The 23,798-nt window shown below is 37.3% G+C and overlaps 1 protein-coding gene across 3 annotated transcripts in view; it reads left to right on the top strand.

The window, feature by feature from the left end:
- The window catches only part of SOX6 (SRY-box 6), a 499,579-nt gene that overhangs the window by 472,568 nt on the left and 3,213 nt on the right, over positions 1-23,798 (top strand). For 2 of the 3 annotated variants that reach the window (XM_003781136.3, XM_003781135.2), the window contains 2 exons: positions 11,302-11,535; positions 14,116-14,332. In XM_003781136.3, the coding sequence (XP_003781184.1) occupies positions 11,302-11,535; positions 14,116-14,332 (451 nt within the window). The remainder of the gene's footprint in view (positions 1-11,301; positions 11,536-14,115; positions 14,333-23,798) is intronic. The other variant, XM_003781137.2, reaches the window with a different exon arrangement.

The following is a 23,798-nucleotide window of genomic DNA, read 5'->3' as shown; positions in this document are numbered from 1 at the left end:
TTTCTTAAGACTAACAGTTAAAACAGTTTTATTATATATTGTATGGATATGCCACAATTTGTCCATTCTCCAATTTTTTGCATTTTTTTCTATTAGTAATAAAACTGCAATGATATTTTTATATGTCTATTTGTGGACAGAAATCTTTGTTAGGTCATAGGCAAAAACATATTTTACTTAGAAGAAACTGCCAGAAAATGGTCATGCCATTTCATACTTCCACCAATGATGTAGTAGAGTTCTAGTTGCTCCCTACCCTTATGGACATTTGATGTTTATGCCATTCTAGTGGATATGAAATGGCATTTCATTTGCATTTTCCTGATGTTGTTAATTACCCTTTCATGTGCTCATTGGCCATAATTATATCCTTTTCTATAAAGCATACATTCAAGTCTTTTGCCCATTTAAAAACTACTTTTAAAATTGCTTATATCTTGGCTGCAGGTTCTTATCAGATATGTATATTGTGTATATTTTTTTCAATGTGCTCTTTAACATTTCATTTTTTTATTAATTTATTTACTTTTTTACATATTATGATCAACTAAAGACATTTCATTTTCTTACTAGTGACTTTTGATGATCAGAGTTTTAATTTCAAAAAAGTTTATAAGTTTTCTGGTATATTTATTTACATACTACATCTAAGAATCTTTTACTTTGAGGTCACTAAAATATTGTCCTATGTATTTTTTGAAGAGCCTTATAATTTTTACTTTTAGTGTTAAGTCATGATTCACCTCAAATTACTTGTTAGGTATAGTGTATGATAAGAGGTCAATGTTTGTTTTTTTTTTTCAATATGTTTATTAATTTGCTCTGGCACTGTTTGTTGAAAAAACTATCATTTCCCACTTTAATAAAGCCTGAGTCTTTATTAAGGTACTTCGAATCCTCAAGTTTGCTTTGGCTATCCTTATTGGCTTATTTTTCATAGAGGTTTCAAAATCCACTTGTCAATTTCTGTAAAAAAGTCTTTTGGAAACTTTATTGGTATTGAGTTAAATATACGGAAAAATTTGTTAAGAATTGATATCCTAACAATATTAAGTCTTTTGGTTCATAAATATGGTCTATTCTTCCATTTATTCAGGTCTTCTTTAAGTCACAAACATTGTATTGCTTTTAGTATAGATGTTTTGAATCCTTTTTTTGTTAAATTTATTTCTAAATATTTTATTTTCTGGTGCTATTATAAATGTACATTTAAAAAATTATTTTGTAATTGTTTGCTGCTAGTGTATAGAAATGTGTTTAATGTTTATATTTTTAGTATATATTGTGATACTGCTAAATTCACTTATAGTTGTCACAATTATCTTATAAGTTCGTTGGGATTTTTTATGTAATTATGGTACTTATTTATATAATGTTTATTAGATAATATTTATTCCTTTTCAAAATCAAACTTTCTCTAATTTGTATATTTTTGGTTCTTTAATTGTCGATTAACAATGATGAAAGTGGAGATTGTTGCTTTATTTGTCTCTCTGGGGAAAGCATTCAGTAGTTCACTATTAAGTATGATGTTGCCTGTAGGTTTTTCTTAAATGTCCTTTATCAGACTGAAGAAGTTCATTTCTAATACTAAATTTCCCGAGCATTTATATCATGAATGAGTATTGAATATTGTCAAAGCCATTTTCTGAACCCATTGTGTGTGGGGGGGTTGTTGTTGTAATAACAAATTACATTACCTAATGTAATAATGAATTACATTGCCTAATTTTTAAATGTTAAACTAATCTTACATTCCTGAGGTAAATCCTACTTTATCATGATATGTTATCTATTTTACATTTTTTAAATTCAATTTATCAACATTTTATTAACAATTGTTGCATTTATATTCAAACCTCTGTCAGGGTGTGGTGCCTCATGAAAATAAGTGGGAAGTGTTTCTTCTTCCTCTGCTTTCTCTATTTGTGTAAGATTATGATTACTATGTTCCTTAAATGTTTAAAAGAATTTGCTAGTTAAACCATTTGGGACTAGAGTTTCCTATGTGGGAATGTTCTTGATTATAAATTCAATTGCTTTATTAGCTATCAGAATATTTTCGTTTTCCATTTACTCTTAAGTAACTTTTGGTAGTTTGCATCTTTAAAGGAAATTTGTTCATTTATTTTATTGAAGTTGTCAAATGTATTGAAATTAAGTTATTCAGTGGCACCTGTAGCTCAAGTGACTAAGTCACCAGCTACATACACCAGAGCTGGCAGGTTCGAATCTGGCTCAGGCCTGCCAAACAATGACAACTACAACCAAAATATAGCCGGACATTGGGGCAGATGCCTGTAGTCCCAGCTACTTGGCAAGCTGAGACAAGAGAATCACTTCAGCCCAAGAGTTTGAGGTTGCTGTGAGCTGTGATGCCACAGCACTCTACCTAGGGCTATAGCTTGAGGTTCTGTCTCAAAAAAAAAAAAAAAAAATTAAGTTGTTCATAATATTCCCTTCTTAACTTGTTCATGTGTATAGTATCTATAGTGAAATTCCCTCTTTATGTCCCAATACTGGTATTCTTGTTTTCTCTCTTTGTCTATTGATCAGTCTTACTTGATGTTTAACACTTTTATTGTTTTCTTTCCAAACTACTGATGCTTGGGGGTTTAAATTGTCTTTATGGTGTCTCTGTTCTATTTCATTGATTTCTATTCTTTACCCTGAAAACCTCTGACTTTTAATTGGATTATTTAATTTATTCCTATTTAATGTGATTATTAAATTTGATGGGCTTGGGTCTCATAATTTGCTATTTGTTTTCTATTTGTTCCTCAGTTTTTTAGCTTCTGTTTCTCCTTCCCTGCCTTCCTTTGTATTAATTGAATCTTTTTTAAGTCCTCCATTTGAATTGCTTTGTTGGCTTTTTAGCTATATTGCTGTATTTATTTAAATTGCTTTTCTCAGGGTTCACTATGAATCCTTCACTGAGTATCCTTACAGTTAAAATTTTACCACTTTGCATAAAATAAAGTTTTAACAATTTAATTCCATTTACTAACTTCATCCTTTGTGATAATATGATATTATTATCCCATATTTTACCTCTTCATATTGTTAATAGAAAATAACTCAAACTCTGTAAAATAATTTAAAGAGGTTTATTCTGATCTGAATGTGAATGACCCTTGGCCCATGGAGCCACACTCAAGGAGCTTTGAGTAAGTGTGGGTTATAATTTGGTTTTATACATTTCACAGAGACAAGAATTGAAGAAAAAACCATAAATCAATACATGGAAGGTGTCCATTAGGTTAGCCTGAAAAGGTGGGACATCTCAAAGTGGGGCCTTACAGGTTAAAAGTGGGTTCAGAGATTCCTTGGTTAAATTAGTTAAAGAAATAAAGCTTTGTCTAAAGGCTTGGAATGTTTTATGTTAAATAAGGAAATCTGTTAATAGGAGACAAGCCATAATATACAGACTCAAGTGATCTGTTAAGTAAATTGATGGCTTATAGGTGTGATATAATCTTTGCCTTGCATGGCCTTAGGTACTGTTGAAAATTTACTATCTAATTGTCACAAAGAGTCTGTTTTTGCTACTCTTATGATTTCTGTTTCATCATTAATGTTGGTCAGTTGTATTTGTACTCCAAAAGGGAGCAGGTGTAATGAGGCCTGTCTTGGATCTCCCTTTCCTTCATGACCACGAACTTACTTTTAAGATTTTGTGGAGCACGTAGAAGGTCCCCTTGGCCGACAGAAGTCCTTTCAAAAGTTGGTAGATTAGATGATTAGGATTTTATTTTTAGTTTACAACATGTTATACATCCCACAATATGATGTTATATTTTGTATTAAATAATTTCTCATCTTTTAAAAACATTAAACAATCGATTGTTTATTAATGAAATCTGGAGAAGAAAAAAGAGTCACATTATTTTTGATGTTCTTTGTTTTTGTATAACCAGTTTATCTTTTTCTTTCTTTTTTCTTTTTTTTTTTTTTTTTTTTTGAGACAGAGTCAAATTTGTTGCTCTTGTTAGAGTCCCATGGCATCATAGGTCACAGCAACCTCACACTCTTGGGATCAAGTGATCCTTTTGTCTCAGCCTCCCAAGTAGCTGGGATTAACTACAGGCACCTGCCATGATGCTGGCTAGTTTATTTTTTTATTTTTAGTAGAGACAAGGTTTTGCTCTTGCTCAGGCTGGTCTCAAACTCCTGAGCTCAGGCAGTCCACCCGCTTCAGCCTCTCAGATTGCTAGGATTATAGGCATAAGACACTGTGCCTAGCTCTTCATCTTGAATAATTTCCATGAGTAACTTTTTTCGTATTTGTTTGTTGGTGACTCATTCTCTCTGCTTTTATTTATCTGAAAGTGTATTTCTTACTAATTTTTGAAGCGTACATTCACTGGATAAAACTTTGGGTCGAGTTTTTCTTCTTCTTCCAGAATACTAAACATGTTCCATGGTCTATTAACCTTCATTGTTTCTAGTGAACAATCAGCCATCGTTTGTATTACTCTTCCCTTGTATGTAATTTTGAATTTTCTGTCTGTGGTTTCCAGCAGTTTTAGTGTCTAGGTATGATTTTCATTGTATTTATTTTGCCTGCATTTCTCTGAATGTCCCAACTTTTAGTTGATGTTTCTCACCAAATTTAGGTAATTTTCAACCAGTTTCTTTTTTTGTTTGTTTGTTGGGTCCCTGGTCACATTTTCTTAATTGTTTGTATAATCAGTAATTTTTTTATTATATATCGTAGGCTATGAATTATAAATTATAGATACTCTAGATTTTATTCTGTTCCTCTGAATATTTTTAATTTTTGTGGTAGGAAGCAGTTAAATTATCTGCTGATCACATTGAACTTGTGAAGGCTTTGTTTTTGCAGTATTAGGGACAGCCTGTTTCAACTTTGTTTCTAGCGCTAGTGTTAATCTTTAGTTCTGGCATATAAAATTTACTCCTAAAGCGTTGCCCTTCTGAGATATCAATGGAAAGCCTAAGATGTTTACGAATCTCTTCTAACTTGGTAGGATTCCAGTTCAAAATCTGGCTCCCTGGCAATGGTCATAAGCTGAAATCTTTTTTTCAGATTTTTCAACATATAGTCCTGTTTTTCAGGGGCTCATTTGAATCTTTCCTATATATGCTAAGTTCAAGGTTGGCCACTTGAGAGCTCAAACTCTGTCTTTGACACATTAATCCAGTTAGACTGTTTGCATTCTAGCCACTTCATACTATGTAGACTGGCAGGTGTCTATATAGTAAAAACTATGAAAACAGAATTTTATTTAGTGGAATGCCTTTCTTTTGAGGACTGAATCTTCTCTAATTTTTGCTTAATTATGGTAGCTCTCAGGTGTCTTTAGATTTTTTTCATATTTGGTGCAGGGTTTATAATTATTATCTATTGGAGGATTGGTCTATTCTGCCATTACCAGAACTTGATCTTAGAGTAGAATCTTTTATGTCTATGTTTACCATACATCATATTTATCACATTCATGGTATCTGATAAGTTTTAATGGGCCCTTAAGGAGGTAGTCACATTTTGTTTTATGTTATTTTAGTTTGTTCTTTATTATCATTTCACTAATAATCATTGAGACTGTTCAGTGGTAATTTCTCATTTTGATCTCTTTTAGAATGTATTTGTCCATGTTACTGTCCCCCTTGAAAATCGTAAACCCTTCTTAGCATGGCATTCAAGGTGCTTAGCAGTCTGGTTCCTATTTACTTTTTTAATTTCACCTCTTAGCTGTGTAATACCAAACCACATCCAGTTTCTTTTTAGTCCCTAAAACCTACTGTGCTTTTGTTATAACTTTGTGCCTTTATTCACACTCATTTCTAAGCCTGGAATACTCGCACATTCAGGTAAATTCTTATTCATCCTTTAAGATGCCTCTCTAGCACACTTTATCTCTGAATCCTCTCTGTCCATCCCATAATGTTAGTACCTTCTCTTCTCTGCCTTCGTAGTATTTTAAAATTACCTTTGTTAGCATTATTTTGTAAGTTTTTATTTATAAGTCTTCCCCCCACTGAACCAAATTTCTGAAAAAAATAATACATACGTTCTTTATCTTTATACATTCCATCACAATTTTGGGTATATCTAAACTTTGGGCAGGAAAGAGCATTTGTTGAATTCGTGCTTAATTAAATGATTACTGGGCCCACTATAAAATTAGCGAGAGTTCTTCCTTAGGGAGAACTTCATGTATACACCAAACACTCACTCATTTACTCAGATAACCCTTGGAATTTACCCAGGAGGGAGCCTCTGTAGGATTAGTTCAGGACCATTGCCAGAGGCTATGTTGGTGAAAGTGGCCTTCTTTCCATCCCACCTGGAAAAACTCAATTTTCTGTCTTCCCTTTAAATCATTCAAATCACAGCTTCCTAAGGAGGTATTTGCCTTGGCAATTTCTATTTTCTACCTGTAGATTAACTATCATTCTTTATCTAACCAAATGTTTATCTTTACACAAACTATGACTTGGGAAATGAAAGATGAATTAACCCATCTTTGCCTCCTCAGGGGAAGTGGTACAGAGTAGAAGCTCCTGTAATACAGGAGCCTTACTTTCTCTTGGTTCCTAGTGTGGTACTGTCAAATCTCTTAGCCTTTCAGTAACTGTCATTTGGGACTTCTTACTGGCAATTAGAGACTCATAGGTCAGCTGAAAAGCAGTAGTGTCTAGGTACATAGCTATGGGTCCAGGCTTCTTCCAATTGCTTTCCGTGAGAAATCCTATTTGGAACTCACAAATGACTCCTCTGCTTTTAAAAAGAAAAGAAGCTGTCTCCTAGAATTATGAGACATCTCCTGAATTATGAGACATTTCCTAGGGCAATACAATTGTGGATTCTGACACAGAGTATTGCAACTTAAAAATGAATTCTTATTCTTAATAATATTTTCAAAAATATGATTATGAAATTATATTTGATGTGTATATTTTTAAAGTTAAATATAACAGTAGGTGAATTTAAGACTTCAGATACACAGACTAGTAACATACCTTTTGAAAATAATTTATAGGCTCTGCGCCTGTGGCTCAACTGGCTAAGGCGCCAGCCACGTACACCTAAGGTGGCGGGTTCTAATCCCCAGCCCGGACCCGCCAAACAACTATGACGGCTGCAACCGAAAAAAAAATAGCCGGGCGTTGTGGCGGGCGCCTGTGGTCCCAGCTACTTGGGAGGCAGAGGCAGAAGACTCGCTTGAGCCCAGGAGTTGGAGGTTGCTGTGAGCTGTAATGCCATGGCACTCTACCCAGGGGGACAGCTTGAGGCTCTGTCTCAAAAAAAAAAAAAAAATAATAATAATTTATAATATGCTATAGAATTTTATCACTTAAAAGGCTTTTGAAATATAGAATTTCAAATTTTTTAAATTTCTGAATTTATACACACATACATAGTCATACATATTTCTACTGATACAGTAATTCCATAGCCATTTTATTTCGTGAAAAGAAGTTTAGAGAAGTTTAGGGATATTTTCTAAATGCTCTTTTAACTTTATGGCCTCTACTACTTTCTTAAAATTCTGGCTCTAAGCTTAACTCACACCTACATTTTGAGTTCAAGTAACAGATGAGATGTCAGCTACAAATGGAAAAAAATGGTAATTTTGAGAGACGTTTTCTATCAAAACAGTCAGTTCAAGAAATGTTTGTTGAAAAACATCTTTCTGTACAGTACTTATCTGGATACATCTATTAATTCTGTGGAAGTTCACTGCAAAAATACATAATAGAAGAAGTCCTCAACATTTCTTTGTAGGGCATTTGTAGTTACAGTGTTCTATTTTCTGTACCAACGCCAAGGGTTAACTCAGGCATTTTAAGTCTAGAGCAAGATGGGTAGATCCCCTGTTCAGGATGGTAGTGGTGGTGGTGAAAGCAAGAGTAAGACCATTTTCCTATGTAAACTTGGTTTGTTACCTTTCATTGCCTAATTAAGGAGGGATACCTCCTGGGCATAGTTTGCATCGTCATAAGACGATAGCCTTAGGGTTCCACATATTTGGGAGATAGGAGAGAAGGGAGGTAAAAGGAGGAAGAAGGGGGAAAGAAGGAAAAACAGGAAAACAGTTACCCAAGTTACCGTTTTGCAAAGGGATCTGGGCACTGCACTACAAATTTGTATGTAATGAAAGTAACTGCTGTTGTTGATGTCTGATCAAATATCAAATCCAAATTAAAAGAGGTTTCAACCTTTAGTCTCCTTGGATCAGTCTCTTCTTCTCAATGTTTGGTTCATCTCACACAACATTCCTGCTTTAGCTTAAGATATCCCCATTCATTTTTCAGTCCACTCCTTCTGGGTGAGAGAAGAGGTAACAACAAAAAAGAGATGTACATACCCCCTGAGGCACTTTCTGTTGTCCCTCTTCTTAATTCTATGCACTGTGCTTGAATTTTTCAATTTCTTGGAGCATTTGTTGTGAGTCCTAAAGATCTACAGTGTAATTCATTCAGTGTCAGCCAGTGTCCTGTAGATACTACACACCGTGGCGGGAAGGGAAAAGGGCACTGCAGGGCAGTGGATGGAGGTGGGACCTGAGCTCTATCCCTGGAAAAATGTGGAATTTGGTGAAGCAGAAGAGAGTAGGAAGAATATGCTAAGACTGGTATAGCATGAATGGGGAGAAATTGGGCATATGGATGGCATGTCTGGGAGAATCATTTAGTATGGAGTAGAAGATGTAGAATGTATCCATGTACTATGAGAACCAGAGTCTAAAACTCCACAACAAGCCTCCATCAGCCTATAGGAGATGAAAACCTCCTATTTACAATGAAATACACATTTTAAAAGAAGAAATAAATGGAAGCAGCCTGGTTTTGCTAGAGGTGGAGAGAAAGCTACAACAGTAAAAGCAGATCTCAAATGTTAATCACCTGTGGCATAGCAGTTAACTTAGAATAATATTGAAATGTTTTTGCATCTGACATTCTCTACAAACCTGTCTCCTTTTATGTGTATGCATGTCAGTATATAAATTGCTGAATCCATGTCAGTTGTAAAGTAATGGCACTGAGGGCATCATAAATTACCGTGGTGATCCTCAGGAGAAGACACTGTCGTATCTGAATGAGTGTTTCACTTCCAGAGTAATGTATGCCTTCATCTGGCCCAGCAGTCAGCATATTGCCCTGTGTTGATGGATATTGTCAGCTGGAAGCTACACTACATTTCACTTCACAATAAACATGGCTGTCAAACCCATATAAAGTGAAATCAATTTATCCTGTATGGTCAGTGCATTTTAAATGAAATTAATGTACTGTGGGTATGGTGGCAAAAAGGTAGCATATTAGTTATGCATCTTGGGATCTGAGACTTTTCATGTAAGAGATCATTCTGTCTAGGACGGCTGAAAGAAGGGCTGTTTGTAAAATATGTTATTTTTGCATGATCTTATCTGCCTTCCTTTGTGCTGAGAAAAACATTCACAATACCGGCCATTTCTACTCTTTTGTCCTGTCTTTTCTTTGCAGGAAATGATGACCATATTTTCTAAATAATAGTGAACTTTAATGTTCTAATTTATTACTGGGTTTGACACAAACAAATAACTACTTAACCAAGGTATCTAGAAATATAGTGGAAAGGCCAGTGATTGATTGGGTCATGCATTCCTGTATAATAACTTCACTGAACTGAAAGGATTTACTTTTTCCAGAAAATAGAAATGTTGGTTTTAATGTATAATTTGATTTCAAACGTTTGGGGGTAGGTTTTCCTGCTTATGCCGTATAAGGTTTGGCTGAGACCTTCAGTCCACCTACTTTGGATTTCATTATAGAAGTTCTCAATCTTTAGGGTACTCAGTAGTTGCCACGTTGTATACCTCAGTGTGTCAACCTGGTAGGGTGCATGAAAACAAGCAGGAGCTATGTTAATTCATTCACTCATTGAGTCAGTCATTAATTTAAAGCATTTTGCCATGATAGTTGAAATTCAAAGTGCCAAGCCCTTCACTGGATTCTAGGAATATAGCAGTGAATGAGACCCAGCCCCTGTCCTATCTTTAAGGAGCTTGCATTCTAATATGTTACTAGAGTCAGCTCTTTGGAAATTATAAAACATGAGGAATTTAGATGGCTATTGTCAGCTGGAAGCTACACTACATTACAATACAAACTGAAGCTACACCTACAGTTTCATAGGTGTTGAAGAACTACCCTTAAACAACAGAAAGATAGATCAGACCCTTGAAATAAATACCTCTTAGTCTACTACTTTTTCATTTGAGTTGAAAACAAAATTACTTTTACGTAATGAGCATTTATTATCTATTAAGTGGGAAATTATTAAGAGACAAGAATGAATACAACATAATCACTAACTTCAGGGATCTCATATTCCTGGGGATGGAGTAAAAAGATCAGAGGGAGAAAAACAAACATTACTTTGGGGCATGCAGCCTGAAAGCAAGAGGAATGAGTGTGGCCTGGGGACATCATTGAGAATGATGTTCCTTTAGTTTGAATTACCCTTCCCATCTGTCTTTGCCCCCTTACCCCCCTCACCTACTGATTCCTATTCATCCTTCAAGACTCAGCTTAGACATCACATCTTCTAGGAGGCCTTAGCTGATCATCCCCTCTGGAGCTCTCTTGGTGACCTGTTAACTTCAATATTGTAGCACATACTACACTCTTTGTTATAATTATCTATCTCCCCCGCCTTCAACTGTGAGCTTCTTAAAAGCAAAAGCTGTTTTATTTACCTTTGCATCCTTATCCTGGCATAAAGCCCAGCTCACAGCAATTGCTCAATTAATACTTTTCATTAAATTAATTAACTCATTTATGAAACTCATTTTTGAGTAAGACCTGGAAGATGAGTGAGATTCAGCATGAAGGTGTAGAAGGGTCTTTCAGGCAGTGAGAAGAAGGTCAAGGCACAATATCGTGACAGAATTCTATTTAAGGGAAACATATAGTTTGAGGTGGCTGTGGTTTTTGGCAACTAAGTCTAAAATGGCAGGTAACAGCCTGCTTTTGAAGGAAGGAATCACAGCAGGAAAAGTTTAGCATAAAGAAATGTCATGCTGGTCATTGCTTTATCATCACCTACCATTGATTGTCGTAAATGCAGTGGGTGTATAAAAACACAAAATTAACTCTGCCGAGTGTGTCTTTGAGGACTACATTAGAAGGGCCTGTAGAATCATCATTCCAAACTGTCTTCTGCTTCCAAGAGGTCCCTTGGAATAGAAGGACCTAGGGAAAACAGCTGAACCTGGCGGGAAGCTGTGTTACATTATCCACATAATAATGCTTTGCACTCATCTTGTTCTTCCTGCCCCGACATTACAGGAAGTAAAGCAATGAATGGCTCTGCAGCTAAACTACAGCAGTATTATTGTTGGCCAACAGGAGGTGCCACGGTGGCTGAAGCACGAGTCTACAGGGATGCCCGCGGCCGTGCCAGCAGCGAGCCACACATCAAGCGACCAATGAATGCATTCATGGTTTGGGCGAAGGATGAGAGGAGGAAAATCCTTCAGGCCTTCCCTGACATGCATAACTCCAACATTAGCAAAATCTTAGGTGAGTGCAGCCGCACAGCTGGAGCTGATCTTTCTGTCCCATGAGTGGGAAACAGGGGCGTAATGAGGCTCCTAAGGGAGACTGTGGTTGGCAGAAATTAGGTGAAGGTCAGCCAGCTGCTGCAAGAGCCTTTGTCATCCTCTCTGCCTGCCCCACTCCACAATGTGGCATATAGAATGAGGAGTTCTTACATCCACCAGGTGCCAGGACAGGACTGGCTAACAAGTTATTTTAGAGACAAAACTATTTATACTATGTGCTAATACCATGAGTTTAGCCACTCTTGAGAGGTCACTGCTAAACAGGAATCAGGGAGAAAAGCTTTATCTCCTTATATTATTCAGTCTTCTTAAATTCATAAATTGCTACGAAGCCTTGGAAACACTCATGGACCCTGCAGTTTTCTGCTTTAGTATTCCTGGGTTCCTATGTCCCACTGAAAGAATTCCTCAAAGACGAAAAATGAACCCCCAAATGGTGTGAAATTCGTAGAGTATAGAACAGTGATTCTAAAGATAACTTTAAAACTTGTAAAATAAATCTACATTTATTTTAATAAGACATGACTAGTTCAAATTTCATAGCAGTGAGTCGAGCGCCCAGACCACAGGGCAGAGGCCCATTTTGTGGTAAATTGCCCAGTGACTCTCCCGTTTCTCAGGATTAAACTCAAGCCTTGTTCTATTATTTTAAAGCTCGACTGGTGTAGATTATACAGTTTGGAATTATTGTGCTCAACATATTGAACATATTTTCTTCAACATGCGGCATTACAGTCAACATGTTTCCTCTTTAGCAAGAAAAAACACAGAAGGCACTGTTCTATTTAAGCTGTCATGATGTGACAAAATCTCAGAGGAAGCCGTTTAAGAAGCTAAAAACATTAGAGACTTAAACTGTGGTTTTAATTTTTTAAATGTTTTGTTCAAAAGCAATAAATATTTAACCTGAGTAAATATCAGTGATCTGGACACACACAAATACACATGTTCTGTCACTGTATAAATAATTTAACTTGATTCGGAGACATTTTGAGGCAGTGACCTCTAAGAAAATGTAAAACATACATGAGAACAAATGTGATGAAATGTTAAAATACAAGTTTTTCTTTTCTTTTTTTCCTTTTGACTTGCTAAGGTGGATACTTATTAACAATTTCAAGGTGGATACTTACTACAATTAAGTGTGATTTTAGTTTTAGAGCTTCGGAGATATGAATACAGGTGTTGTTCCTTTAAATTTAAGTACATTTCAAACCAAAATGTTCTAATGCACATATGCTTTTTTTTTCTAATGAAAGATATTCTAACAAAAATTTGGCCTTACAGTCGGATATCTAACTTTGAGATTTTCATATACTTTTTTTCTGCCATTTTATTAGCAATATGAGTAAGCTTTCAGATGGGCACAGAACCCCTCTGTTTCCATTTTGGCTGCTATAGGGAAGCTGTATTATTGGTGTGCATTCTGTGAAAAAAATTATTAGGAGTATAGTAAGTATATTCATTAAAATGTAAACTTTTAAGCACAAGCATTTCAAGAGTACCAAGACTGTTCTGTTAACTGGAGACTTTGAGCTGCTGGGAGTCAGCAGGACACAGAGAAGCCTATCTCCATAGACCTTTACACAAATTTTGCACCACAATTAAGAAAGAACAGGGATGGATGTGCTATTAAGGCAGACCAGGATATAGCTGGCTTCAGAGAATATTTGTACAACTTTTCCATTTGTTTATGTATGAAAAATCTCCACGGAAGAATCGTTAACGTCCCGTCTGCACAGCTGTTACCGCTTTATTCACCAGCGAGACACAAAAATGCAATTTGATCCACGTAAAAAAACACATCCCTTCTTCATCAAGTGTTTAGATAATTCTTTATAAACAATATTAGTGAAGTGAATGCTTTTCCTTCTTCCTGTATAAACCTTATTAAAAATTTTTGTGCTTTCATCGGTACAGCTTTGAATGAGCGAGCGTTTATCGTACCTGAAAATGGTGTATATAATTCTAGCCTGTGCCTTCCAGTTCTAAAGCTACAACTTCTTAAGGAGAGTTTAAGTTTTTTAATTCTACTAAATTAATTGCACAGTAGGTCTTTGTATAGGAAAGGATATCCACATCTGCTGACATCTTATTAAAGGGTAGCTTCACTACACATGGAGTGAAGGGGATGTGGGAGATGTTTGAATTTCTGGGACCAAGGAAGCTTTCCTGAGAATCATGTCATACTCAAAGGTATGCTTAGGGAGTTTAGGCTTTTAACCCTCTGGAGAGAGAGAGGCAGGTAGATGGAGAAAAACCCTAGTGTAGGATATGACCTTGAAACAGCAAAGACACATTTTAAAACAATGTAGTAGCATAAGTCTTACATTATTGAGATAATACAATAAATGTGTCATATGCAAAATCATTCTTTGCACTATAGTCTAAAAGATGAGTTGAGAGGGCCAGTGGTACGTGTAATAGGAACTACTCACAGTACAGGGGAGTGGAGTGCGGTGGGAAGGTGTATCTGGTTGGGTTTGCCTGGAATATGTTACTTGGCCACTCTGCTACTTAAGGATATGTTTATGTATAGGATCTCGCTGGAAATCCATGTCCAACCAGGAGAAGCAACCTTATTATGAAGAGCAGGCCCGGCTAAGCAAGATCCACTTAGAGAAGTACCCAAACTATAAATACAAACCCCGACCGAAACGCACCTGCATCGTTGATGGCAAAAAGCTCCGGATTGGGGAGTATAAGCAACTGATGAGGTCTCGGAGGCAGGAGATGAGGCAGTTCTTTACTGTGGGGTGAGTATTTCTGAATTTAGCCGCTGGAGCTTTTCTTTCCCAATGAGAAACTGCAGGATAGCTACTGGCAGTGTTTTTGGGAAAGAGATCAGGAGGGCCAGTGACCTACTGAAGGGGCTTGGCTGTGAGTCTTTGCTGTGTCCTAAGGAGCCTTGCAGCATGGCTCCTGCAGCAACTCACTCCCAGCGGATCACTTCTGTCATTGTCTCCCCACCAATTTAAGATGCTCAGTGCCCACACACAAAGTTTCTGGTAGTTTATTTAAGCAGACACACAGGGAGAAAAAAAAAAATAAAAACTAACCTTAAGAAATCCCCAGAAGCTTTCCAGCTTCTCTGGGTGGTGCTTCTGACTCTAATCACAATAGTCTGCTTTTGTTGTGGGATCGACCACAAGATAATTGGCCTTGACATTGGTTATAGGACCTCATTTTTGGCATAAGATCCAGAACTCCTGTTGCAGTAAATTATTCTGTGGTAGAAGCAGTAACAATGTAGATTTTCTTGCTCAAATCAGAAAGTAGACATGTTTTTGATATCTTCAAGTCTGATTTCATGTCATTTTGTTTAAAAATTAGGTAATAGATTTCTGGTATAAATTTCGACTTGGCTGACTAGCTGTCTGCATTCAAAAGAGGCCCCTCCTAACCACAGTAGTCAGGATAAGTGGGGGTGCAGATGCCTGTAGATTCCAGCATTACCCAGACCTAGAAGCACAGAGGGGTGGCAGACCAGAGGGCCATTCTGGAGGCACTAGTCTGAAGCAGCTGGAATCAGATTAGGGAAACACTTGGGGAAAGGCCCCAGAGAGGGAAAGAGAAAGACAGAGAGAAAGGGAGTAAGCAGAAAGAAGCTGCATTCACCATGAACTTGAAGGAGAATTGAAGAAACAAAGATAGCCTCACTTATAGGTGAAAAAGAGGCATCTTAAAGGAGGGGTCAAGAGCTATTTATTTTTAAGAACACTCAAACGGTAACCCTATGGAAGAAAATGTTGGTTTCAGAAGCTTGTGTTAAAAAGGATAAAATTAATTTGGAATAGTAAATAGAATACAAAAAGTTGATTAAAGTAATCTAGGTCTTGAATCTGTGCAATACACTACACGTGCTCTAGGGAGGAGGCTGAGCCTGGGAGTTAGACTACTCTGGTTCAAATGCTACTCACTGTGCCAAGTACCTTTCTAGAGTGCTTAGGACAATATCAGTAAAGGAAAACTCTGTCCTCATCATTACTGTTTAATATGTATTTACTATCATGAGACAACCATATTTGATATCACACTAGATAATCAGTGGATTTCTTTATGCTGTGGCAGAACTTTTTAGAGGTAAGAGAGGCTTAAGCCACTTTATTATTTGAAGATCCTAATTAATAAATGAAGATTTGCCAAAGTAGGTTTATCAAATTCCTCTGTGTTATAAATATTTGCATTTTTTCAAATTAATTTTTATAGTACCAAAAAGTAGAATATTTTTAATTGGGCCATTCACATGATAAATACAGGATTATAAAAATACCAATTCATAGTACACTGTAGGTAATATAATCATAGGCAACAAAATACAAATTTAAAACTGCACAGTAAATATCCCCTTTTAATCCCATAAGTGTATATCTAAGATTGTGTAAAATTTCTTTTGAACAGAAAATCAAAACTTTGAGAGCTTTTGTAATTCCTGCCCTTCTCCTCAGTCATGTCATCTGTGTATTTAGAGGACATAGTAAGTCGCTGTCACAACAGTCTGGAAGGCTATTAGTTTAGTTCCCTGATTCTTATTTGAGAATCTGAGTTGTGGTAATAATATTTAATTTAGTTCTCTTTACTAAAGGGTACATTAAAACAGCTCTAGATCAAAATACCTCAACATGTTGGTATGTGTTGCATATGAAATGAAAAACCAAACTTCACAGCCACCATTTCTTTTTCTTTTTTTTTTTTTTGAGACAAGAGCCTCAAGCTGTCCCCCTGGGTAGAGTGCTGTGGCATCACAGCTCACAGCAACCTCCAACTCTTGGGCTCAAGCGAGTCTCCTGCCTCAGCCTCCCAAGTAGCTGGGACCACAGGCACCCGCCACAACACCTGGCTATTTTTGGTTGCAGCCGTCATTGTTGTTTGGTGGGCCCGGGCTGGATTCAAACCTGCCACCTTGGGTGTATGTGGCTGGCGCCTTGAGCCACAGGCGCCGAGCCGCCACCATTTCTTTAGTGTCTACTGTGCACTAGGTGTTTTAGGTAAATAAATCACGTAATTCTCTAAATAAAATAAAGAAATTGAGGTTTATGGAGGTCCTATGGCTGCAAAAAGGTGAGAAAGAGTAAAGATTGAAATCTAGGTCTGGCCCCTGCCATACCAAATGACTAAGGAAGTGTCCTTACCACCTTGCTCACATGTGCCCCATAGCTCTATCCTAGCACAGTCGTGAGTCTGATTGGGCCACTGGAGAAAGAATTCTTAGGACTTGGAGAAAATGAAGGGTTTGGTTGTGGTATATGGTGCATAAAAGGAGCTTTGAAATTTAGAGACTAAGGATTCTGTCCTGACGGTGTAGGAGAGTCCTCTGTGGAAGGATCACTCTAGACCAGTGGTTCTCAACCTTCCTAATGCCATGGCTCTTTAATACAGTTCCTGTGGATCGCAACCCACACATTACGTTGAGAACCGCTGCTCTACACTGTGGAATAGGCTAACTAAAGTGCAGGCAGCGACCAGAATGTCTGATTTTTTAATCTTCCATGCTGAGCATTTTCCTCACTCCAGCTTTGCTACATAAAACCAAGTATTATGTGTGCTTAAGGAATGGTATTCTCTTTTAAGGAGTGGTATCTGATAGATTATTAACTCCCTGAGGTTTGTCTTTGGAAATTGATCTTTATTAGATGTGAGTTTGTTACAAGAGGAGTAGAGAGAAAAACAAACAAACAAAATTCAAAGATTGCTATTGACTTCTTCATGGAATGGGGGTGAGATCAATTTTTATAGCTGATTTTGAAAAGACATGCATAACTTTCAAACCAATAAAACTGCATGCGGTGTTCCACGTTTTCCTGCATTTTACTGACTACACAATTGTGGCTGATGAGTTAGATTTTTTACTGAGCTATTATGAAATGAGTCTATCAATAATATGGAATGTAGTAAGGTCTGCTCTTACCTTGGATTTAACCCCTTTAATTCACAGAAAAAGCATCAGAATTTTGTAATAATCCTGATAAATACTATTAATGTAGAAATAATACTCACTAGTAAACATAATAGTTACCATGACGTCTTAGCTAAGTAACTATGACCAAATATACTTCCATTTCTTTGAAACTTAGTTGGTAATTTATCTGTGTACTAATGGAAAATCATATAGGTATATTTATACCTCCATGTTTGTGGGCTCTGCATCTGCAGATTCAACCAACTGTGGATTGAAAACATTAAAAAAAAAATTCCAGAGAATGTTACATTGTTGCTGATATGTTATGGTTGGGCCTATAATGACTGCATCTATACTGAACATGTACAGAACCAGTATTTCCTAAACAATACAGTTTAGTAACTCTTTACATAGCATTCACATTGTGTTGTATACTACAGATAAGCTAGCAATGATTCAGAGTATTCAGGAATATGTGTGTAGATTATATGCAAATACTACAACATTTTATATTAGAGACTTGAGCATTCTTGGATTTTGGTATCCATGGGGGAGGGGAGGGTTCCTGGAACCAATCCCCTATGGTTATTGAGGGATGTCTACTATAAAATATTAAATTTGGGACTTTTTTTTTAGCAATGATAATAAAAATTATTGAATACTTACTATAAACTATGTACTATGCTGAATGAATTATACAGATTATTATAAATGCAACAAATTTATAAGACATTGTCATTCCCACCATAGGATTGAATAACTCAGTGTTCAGAGATGTTAAATGATTTGTCCAAGGCTACACAGCTAATAAATGGCAGAGCTGCAATGTAAACCAGGCCTATGTGAATGTGAAACACATGTCCTCCTTACCATTATACATACCTCTCAATTAAGGCCTACAAATTGTTCAGAGGCTGTATAGTGTAGTGGTTAAGAGCAGCAATTCTGGAGCCAAGCTGTTTTGATTCAATTACTAAATTTTTTTCTTTTAGAAGAAATAAATATGTACATAAAAATATAATTCATAGCAATCCTTATTCCTTTGAATTCTCCACTTGCCTTTGGGAAACTTATTTAAATTCTCTGTACCTCAGTTTCCTCATATGTAGAAGGATAATGATAATATTGACAACATAGAACCCTTCTGAAGGTTGAAGTTCTTAGAACAGTGTCTTGTACATGGTAAGTTCTAAATTCGTAAATCTTAGTATTCTAGAAAAAAATTGTGTGCCAATTCTTTTAGTACAATATTTTATAATATAAATATTATATAATAGTATAATGTTTTATATTATACTAAGAGTATAATATAGCATAGTTTATTTTATGTTATATTAAAAGAATTATTTTCTAATTCTTTATGCTATAAGATGTGAGTTGAACATTTGCCACTGTTATCTTAATGGTAAAGAGGTTGAATCAACCCTATAAGATACTTATAAATAAAATTAGATTAGCATACCATAGCCATACTGTTTTTCAGTATTGTCCTCCTGTAACAAAGCTGGATCAGCACCTCTGAATCCTTCCTGCAATATTGACTATGGAGGTAGGTGCGTAAGGTATAGGCTTATCTCCTAATGAAACAAACTTTGTTGCCTTTATTTGTAGACTTTGTAAAGATCTGAAGGGTCAGCAAACAATGGGGCTTCCTCAACATAAATCTGTAGTTGCTTTGCATTTGGCAAAGCTTGACTACACTACAGAAATAGTTTTGTAATTTGGAAACCATGCAGCAATGCTGGGCTCTGTCAGAGCCAGCTCAACTCCTTTACTTAGACTGGAGGGAAGGTTCTTAGCCACCTCTGTTCATATCTGTGCTGCATGTACACACTTTCACAAACATCTACAACTTTTTTTTTAAGTGCACATTTATGAGTTGTAAAGCCCAATACCTGCCAGCTATTCCTGTTTGCGAAATCTGCAGTGTTTGAATTTTGACTTTGAAATTGATCTATAAAGGAAGGAAAAGAAGTGCTTTTTAAGAAAGTAATTTCTGATAGACAAAGCTTGAGCCTGCTGGCTGGATTTTTCATTCTGTTCATTGATTAGTCAATCAATTGGCAAGGGCCTATTTGAAAGCAGCTATGTGTTCAGCACTGTCCTGAATTGATACAGTACATGAGGCATTATTTCTGTGCTCTTGAGTGTTCTGAGAATGGTCTAGATCAGTGGTTCTCAACCTTCCTAATGCTGCAGCCCTTTAATACAGTTCCTGTGGGCTACAACCCACAGGCTGAGAACAGTGAAGACTAGTTTGTTCTTTCTCTGTATATCTATACACACACGTACTCACAGACTATATAGAATAATACTGTATATGATATGTAATGAACTGCTAATTTTGATTTTTATAGACAAGAGCAAATCAAGCTCAAAGGAGGAGATTACTATGCATTAGAGCCAAGCATAGGGCATCCTTGCGGAAGGGACTTGAGGTTTGGGTGGGTCAGACTGGTGGAAGGTCTCCTGCTTTATCATACAGGAGAGCATGAGGACAGGAGAGAAAATGTGGGAATGTTCAATAATAAAAGAGGCCAACCCAGGTATTTCCCCCAGCTGTAAAGAAAATGTCAGATGGGTAGGGAAGAGCATTATTCTGGAAGCCCTTGAAAGCCAGGCTTCTTCAACAGTAATTAGCTATACACAGTTAATATCTAAATCTCTTTTTATGACAATAATGACAAGATAACTAGATCAGTGTGACAATAACCTAATGATTCTGTCTGCACAGGATCAGTTATAACATAAAAGAGGTCTCAGACATTATATACGTCAAACAGCCGGCCATTGTAGGGCTCCTCTCTAAGCTCTGCATGGACTCTTGTAGGGCTAGAGAGATCCCTACTTCCCAAAGGAGCTAGATTCTTTGTGGAACATCTCCTAATGCAAAAAAGTTCCTTTAACTGAGTTGTAGCTGCCTTTCTGCTACCTTGTAAATTGGTTCTAATCCTATTATGTGGTCTCTCCTAGAACAAATTCCTCCTTTTTTAAATGAGGATAATCACTCAAACATGTGTAGATGTTTATATTCCTATCCTTTCTCCACCACTTTCCCTCCCATATATCTAGTCTCATCATAGCTTTTCTTTCCTAGAATAGGTCACCTAGAATTTTCATGTGCTTTTTTTTTTCTCATTTACTAGTTCATTCATTCATTCATTCATGCTAAGTATTTAGAAGATATTTATTGAGTGTCTCCTCTGTTACAAGCATTGTCTAGGCTCTGGAGCTGTATCAGTGAAGATTCCTATCCTTATGAAGTTTATATTCTAGTGATTAAAGTCAGACAATCAATACACGAACCAATAAATATAAAATAGTGACAAATGCCTTAGAACGAAGTAAAATAGGGAAAGTGTAGGGAATTTCACAGGATAGGGTGACGTTTTAAATGGGGTAGCCACATAAAACCTTACTGAGAAGGTAACATTTGAACAAAGACCTGACTAGGTACAGATTTCTGGGAGAAGGAAGCAGAGAGAATAGCACCTGAAAAGGTCTTAAGGCAAGATTGTGCTAGCTTTTTCCAGAAATAAAGAGGTCAGAATGACAGGGACACAACAAATAGGTAGGAGAAGTGATGCAGGTCTGAGCGGTGGCAGGGAGCCACGTTGTGAATGGACTTATAGGCCATTGTGAAGACTTTGAATTTGACCCTGAGCGACATGAAAGGCATTGAAGAGTAGTAAGCACAGGACAAGTGCTCTGATCTGAGTTAGTTTTTGAAAGGATCACTATACTATGTCGAGAATTCTCTGAAGGGAGAATGGCCTGCAACAAGGAGACCAGGCTCCTAAAATAATAAACCAGACTAGAGTTGATGGTGACTTGGACCATGTTTGTATGGGTGGAGTTAGTAAGAAGTAGATTCTGGATATTTTTCTGAGGAAGAACCAACAGGATTTGCTGATACACTGGATGTAGCATTTGAAAGAAGTACAGTTACCAAGTACTGGCCTGAGAAAGTGGAAATGTGAAGTAATCATTAATGAAAAACAGGATGGCTGTGAGAGGAGCAGGTATATGGGAGAATGATCAGGTATTCGAGTTTTATACCTATAGGGTTAAGATGCTGTTTAGACATCCAAATCACAAAAGCAGTTATATATGTGGGGGAGGGTCTAGAGTTTACGAGTGAAGTGCTTCCTGGGGAGGTAGTAAACAAGGCCAGATAGTCTCACTGTACCAGCAGAGGGCTTAGCCTTTTCCTGAATTCTGAATTGTTTCGGAATACATGATGGCAGGCAAAGAACGGGGCCAGATACAGGGAACCTGGTCAATGTGATGGTAGGAACTTATGAAAGTTTCTGCTGATTGCTGGTAATTTCTCCATGAAATTAGAACCCATGTCCTTAGCTTAGAGTGAGAATGAGAGAGAAGTTGAACATTCGAGGAGAATTGAGAATGTAGGAAATAATTGTGTAGGAGGCTAGAAGGAGTGGGCCAGGAAAATGTGAGGCATGATGGTTGAGCAGCACCAGCACCGTGAGATGTTCATGCTCAGAAGTTTAGAGACCAGTAAGCACGGTAGTGTGTTTTCTCCAGCCACGTTCAGCTGCGTGTCTCACCAGAGGAAGCAGAAAGTTAAATTTAACTAAAGGTAGAGTCATGGTGTCTTAGAGAGTGGGGAGTATCTACAGAGGAGTGAGTAGCCACGGAATTTAAACTGGGTGAAGAAGGACGTGAGAGCACACGGGGGTGGGGTGGGGGGAAGGCACAAGTAAGTGAGGATAGTGAAAGTAGGTTGAAGGGTTATTAAATTGTAGCTCCTCTTTGGGGGTAGAATCACAAACTAGGTACTAGATAGAGGAAACTTGATGAGATGTGGTGGTCAGCGAGTGGAATGTTTAAAATTGAAACTAGAGAGGGTGACAGTTGGAATGACAAGGTCTGCTGTGTGACGAGGGAACAAGCTACTAAGATAGGAGAGGGCCAGATTATCACAGTGGAGGGGAGGTCGAACTGAATAGCCAGGTGTTGGAATGATCATCTGCATAGATAGTAAACCTACCAAGATTTACAGCAGGGGTGATGTGGGAAGGATAGCAACGGTGAGCCTAGACGTTAACATCTTTAAGGAACCAGGACAAATGACCAGCCAGGAAGTAGATAAGGGTATAAGTCTAGTGAGATTTATAAGATGGAGAGATTTAGAAAAAAAAAATAGCTCAGAAGAGGCCATGAGGGGCTATCAGGGGAGCTACCCCAGCTCCAAGTCCCTCAGTGTGAGGGCTGTGGAAAGCGAACAGCCAGTTCTGAAGAGGGTTGTAAGGAAAGCTGCAGTGTAAGGAGAGAACCAAGTTTCAGTTATAGCTAGAAAGTACAGTAAGGACTGTCAGTGGAGTTCCAGAGGATACAATGGAAAGAGTTCAAGAATTGAGGAAAGGCGAGAGTTAGGGTTTACAAAGGATTATATGTAGTGCAGAACCAAATGTTCTTCTGTCAGGACTTTCTCCTTTTCAAACATTTCTCAGAAGATATCAACACTTCCCTTGTCTTAGACGTTCTTCTCTATATTCACTGTCCTCTCCTAGCCAGGCTGTAAACCAGAGTATTGTTTTACAGTCTGTTGCTGCTGTTGATTCCAAATAGCTCCTGTGGACTAGCACTCACGGAGAGTCCAGCCTTGTCATTTCCTTGGTGCCCTCCCAGACCTAGAGCAGGCGTGGTCTCTGTGAGATTTATAACAATTCCCCAAAGGGGGAAAGAAAAGGAATTGACATTTGAGTGTCTATATACGTAATACTCCTTATATGTTCTCACTAATGTCCTTGACAATCCTGTCAAGTAAGTGTGATTATTCTAAATTTTAGATGAGGACAGGGAGTGTCAGTGATGCTGAGTAGCCTGCCCAAGACGACCCAGCCAGCAACTGATGAAACTGGAGCTAAGTCCACGTCTGGCTCCAGAACTTGAGTTCTGTGTGTTATACCACATAATCTTCCTCCCAGAAGGGCTTCGTGAGGCAAAAATCATCTGTACAGGGGTGTTCTCACTCTAAATTTAGGCACCAAAACAGTTGTATGTGAATTTGGGACTCTTATCAAGGTTGGGCTACCTTCATTTCCTCCAAGTGGGGAGTAACCCCTGGGTTTTTACTATTACTAGGTTTTAACAGGGGCTGGGGGTTGAAAGGTACCGTATCTGTCTTTCTTCTTCACCACTCAAGAAGTAGGCTTTTGAAGATCATATGTGTCTCACTCCAGAATGTAAATAATTGATGTTTTATTTGCTTATTTTTGTCATCCCATTATCAGCTTAATGTCCAAATACTGTTAATATGTGGAGCTCAGTTTAGAAGATTTTAATTCTGATTCACA

The sequence above is a fragment of the Otolemur garnettii genome, unplaced genomic scaffold, assembly GCF_000181295.1.
Source record: "Otolemur garnettii isolate 467f Iridium unplaced genomic scaffold, OtoGar3 scaffold00001, whole genome shotgun sequence".
Lineage (NCBI taxonomy): Eukaryota > Metazoa > Chordata > Mammalia > Primates > Galagidae > Otolemur > Otolemur garnettii.
Note: the sequence above shows the minus strand (reverse complement) of the source record. Positions and strands in the feature narration are given on the sequence as shown.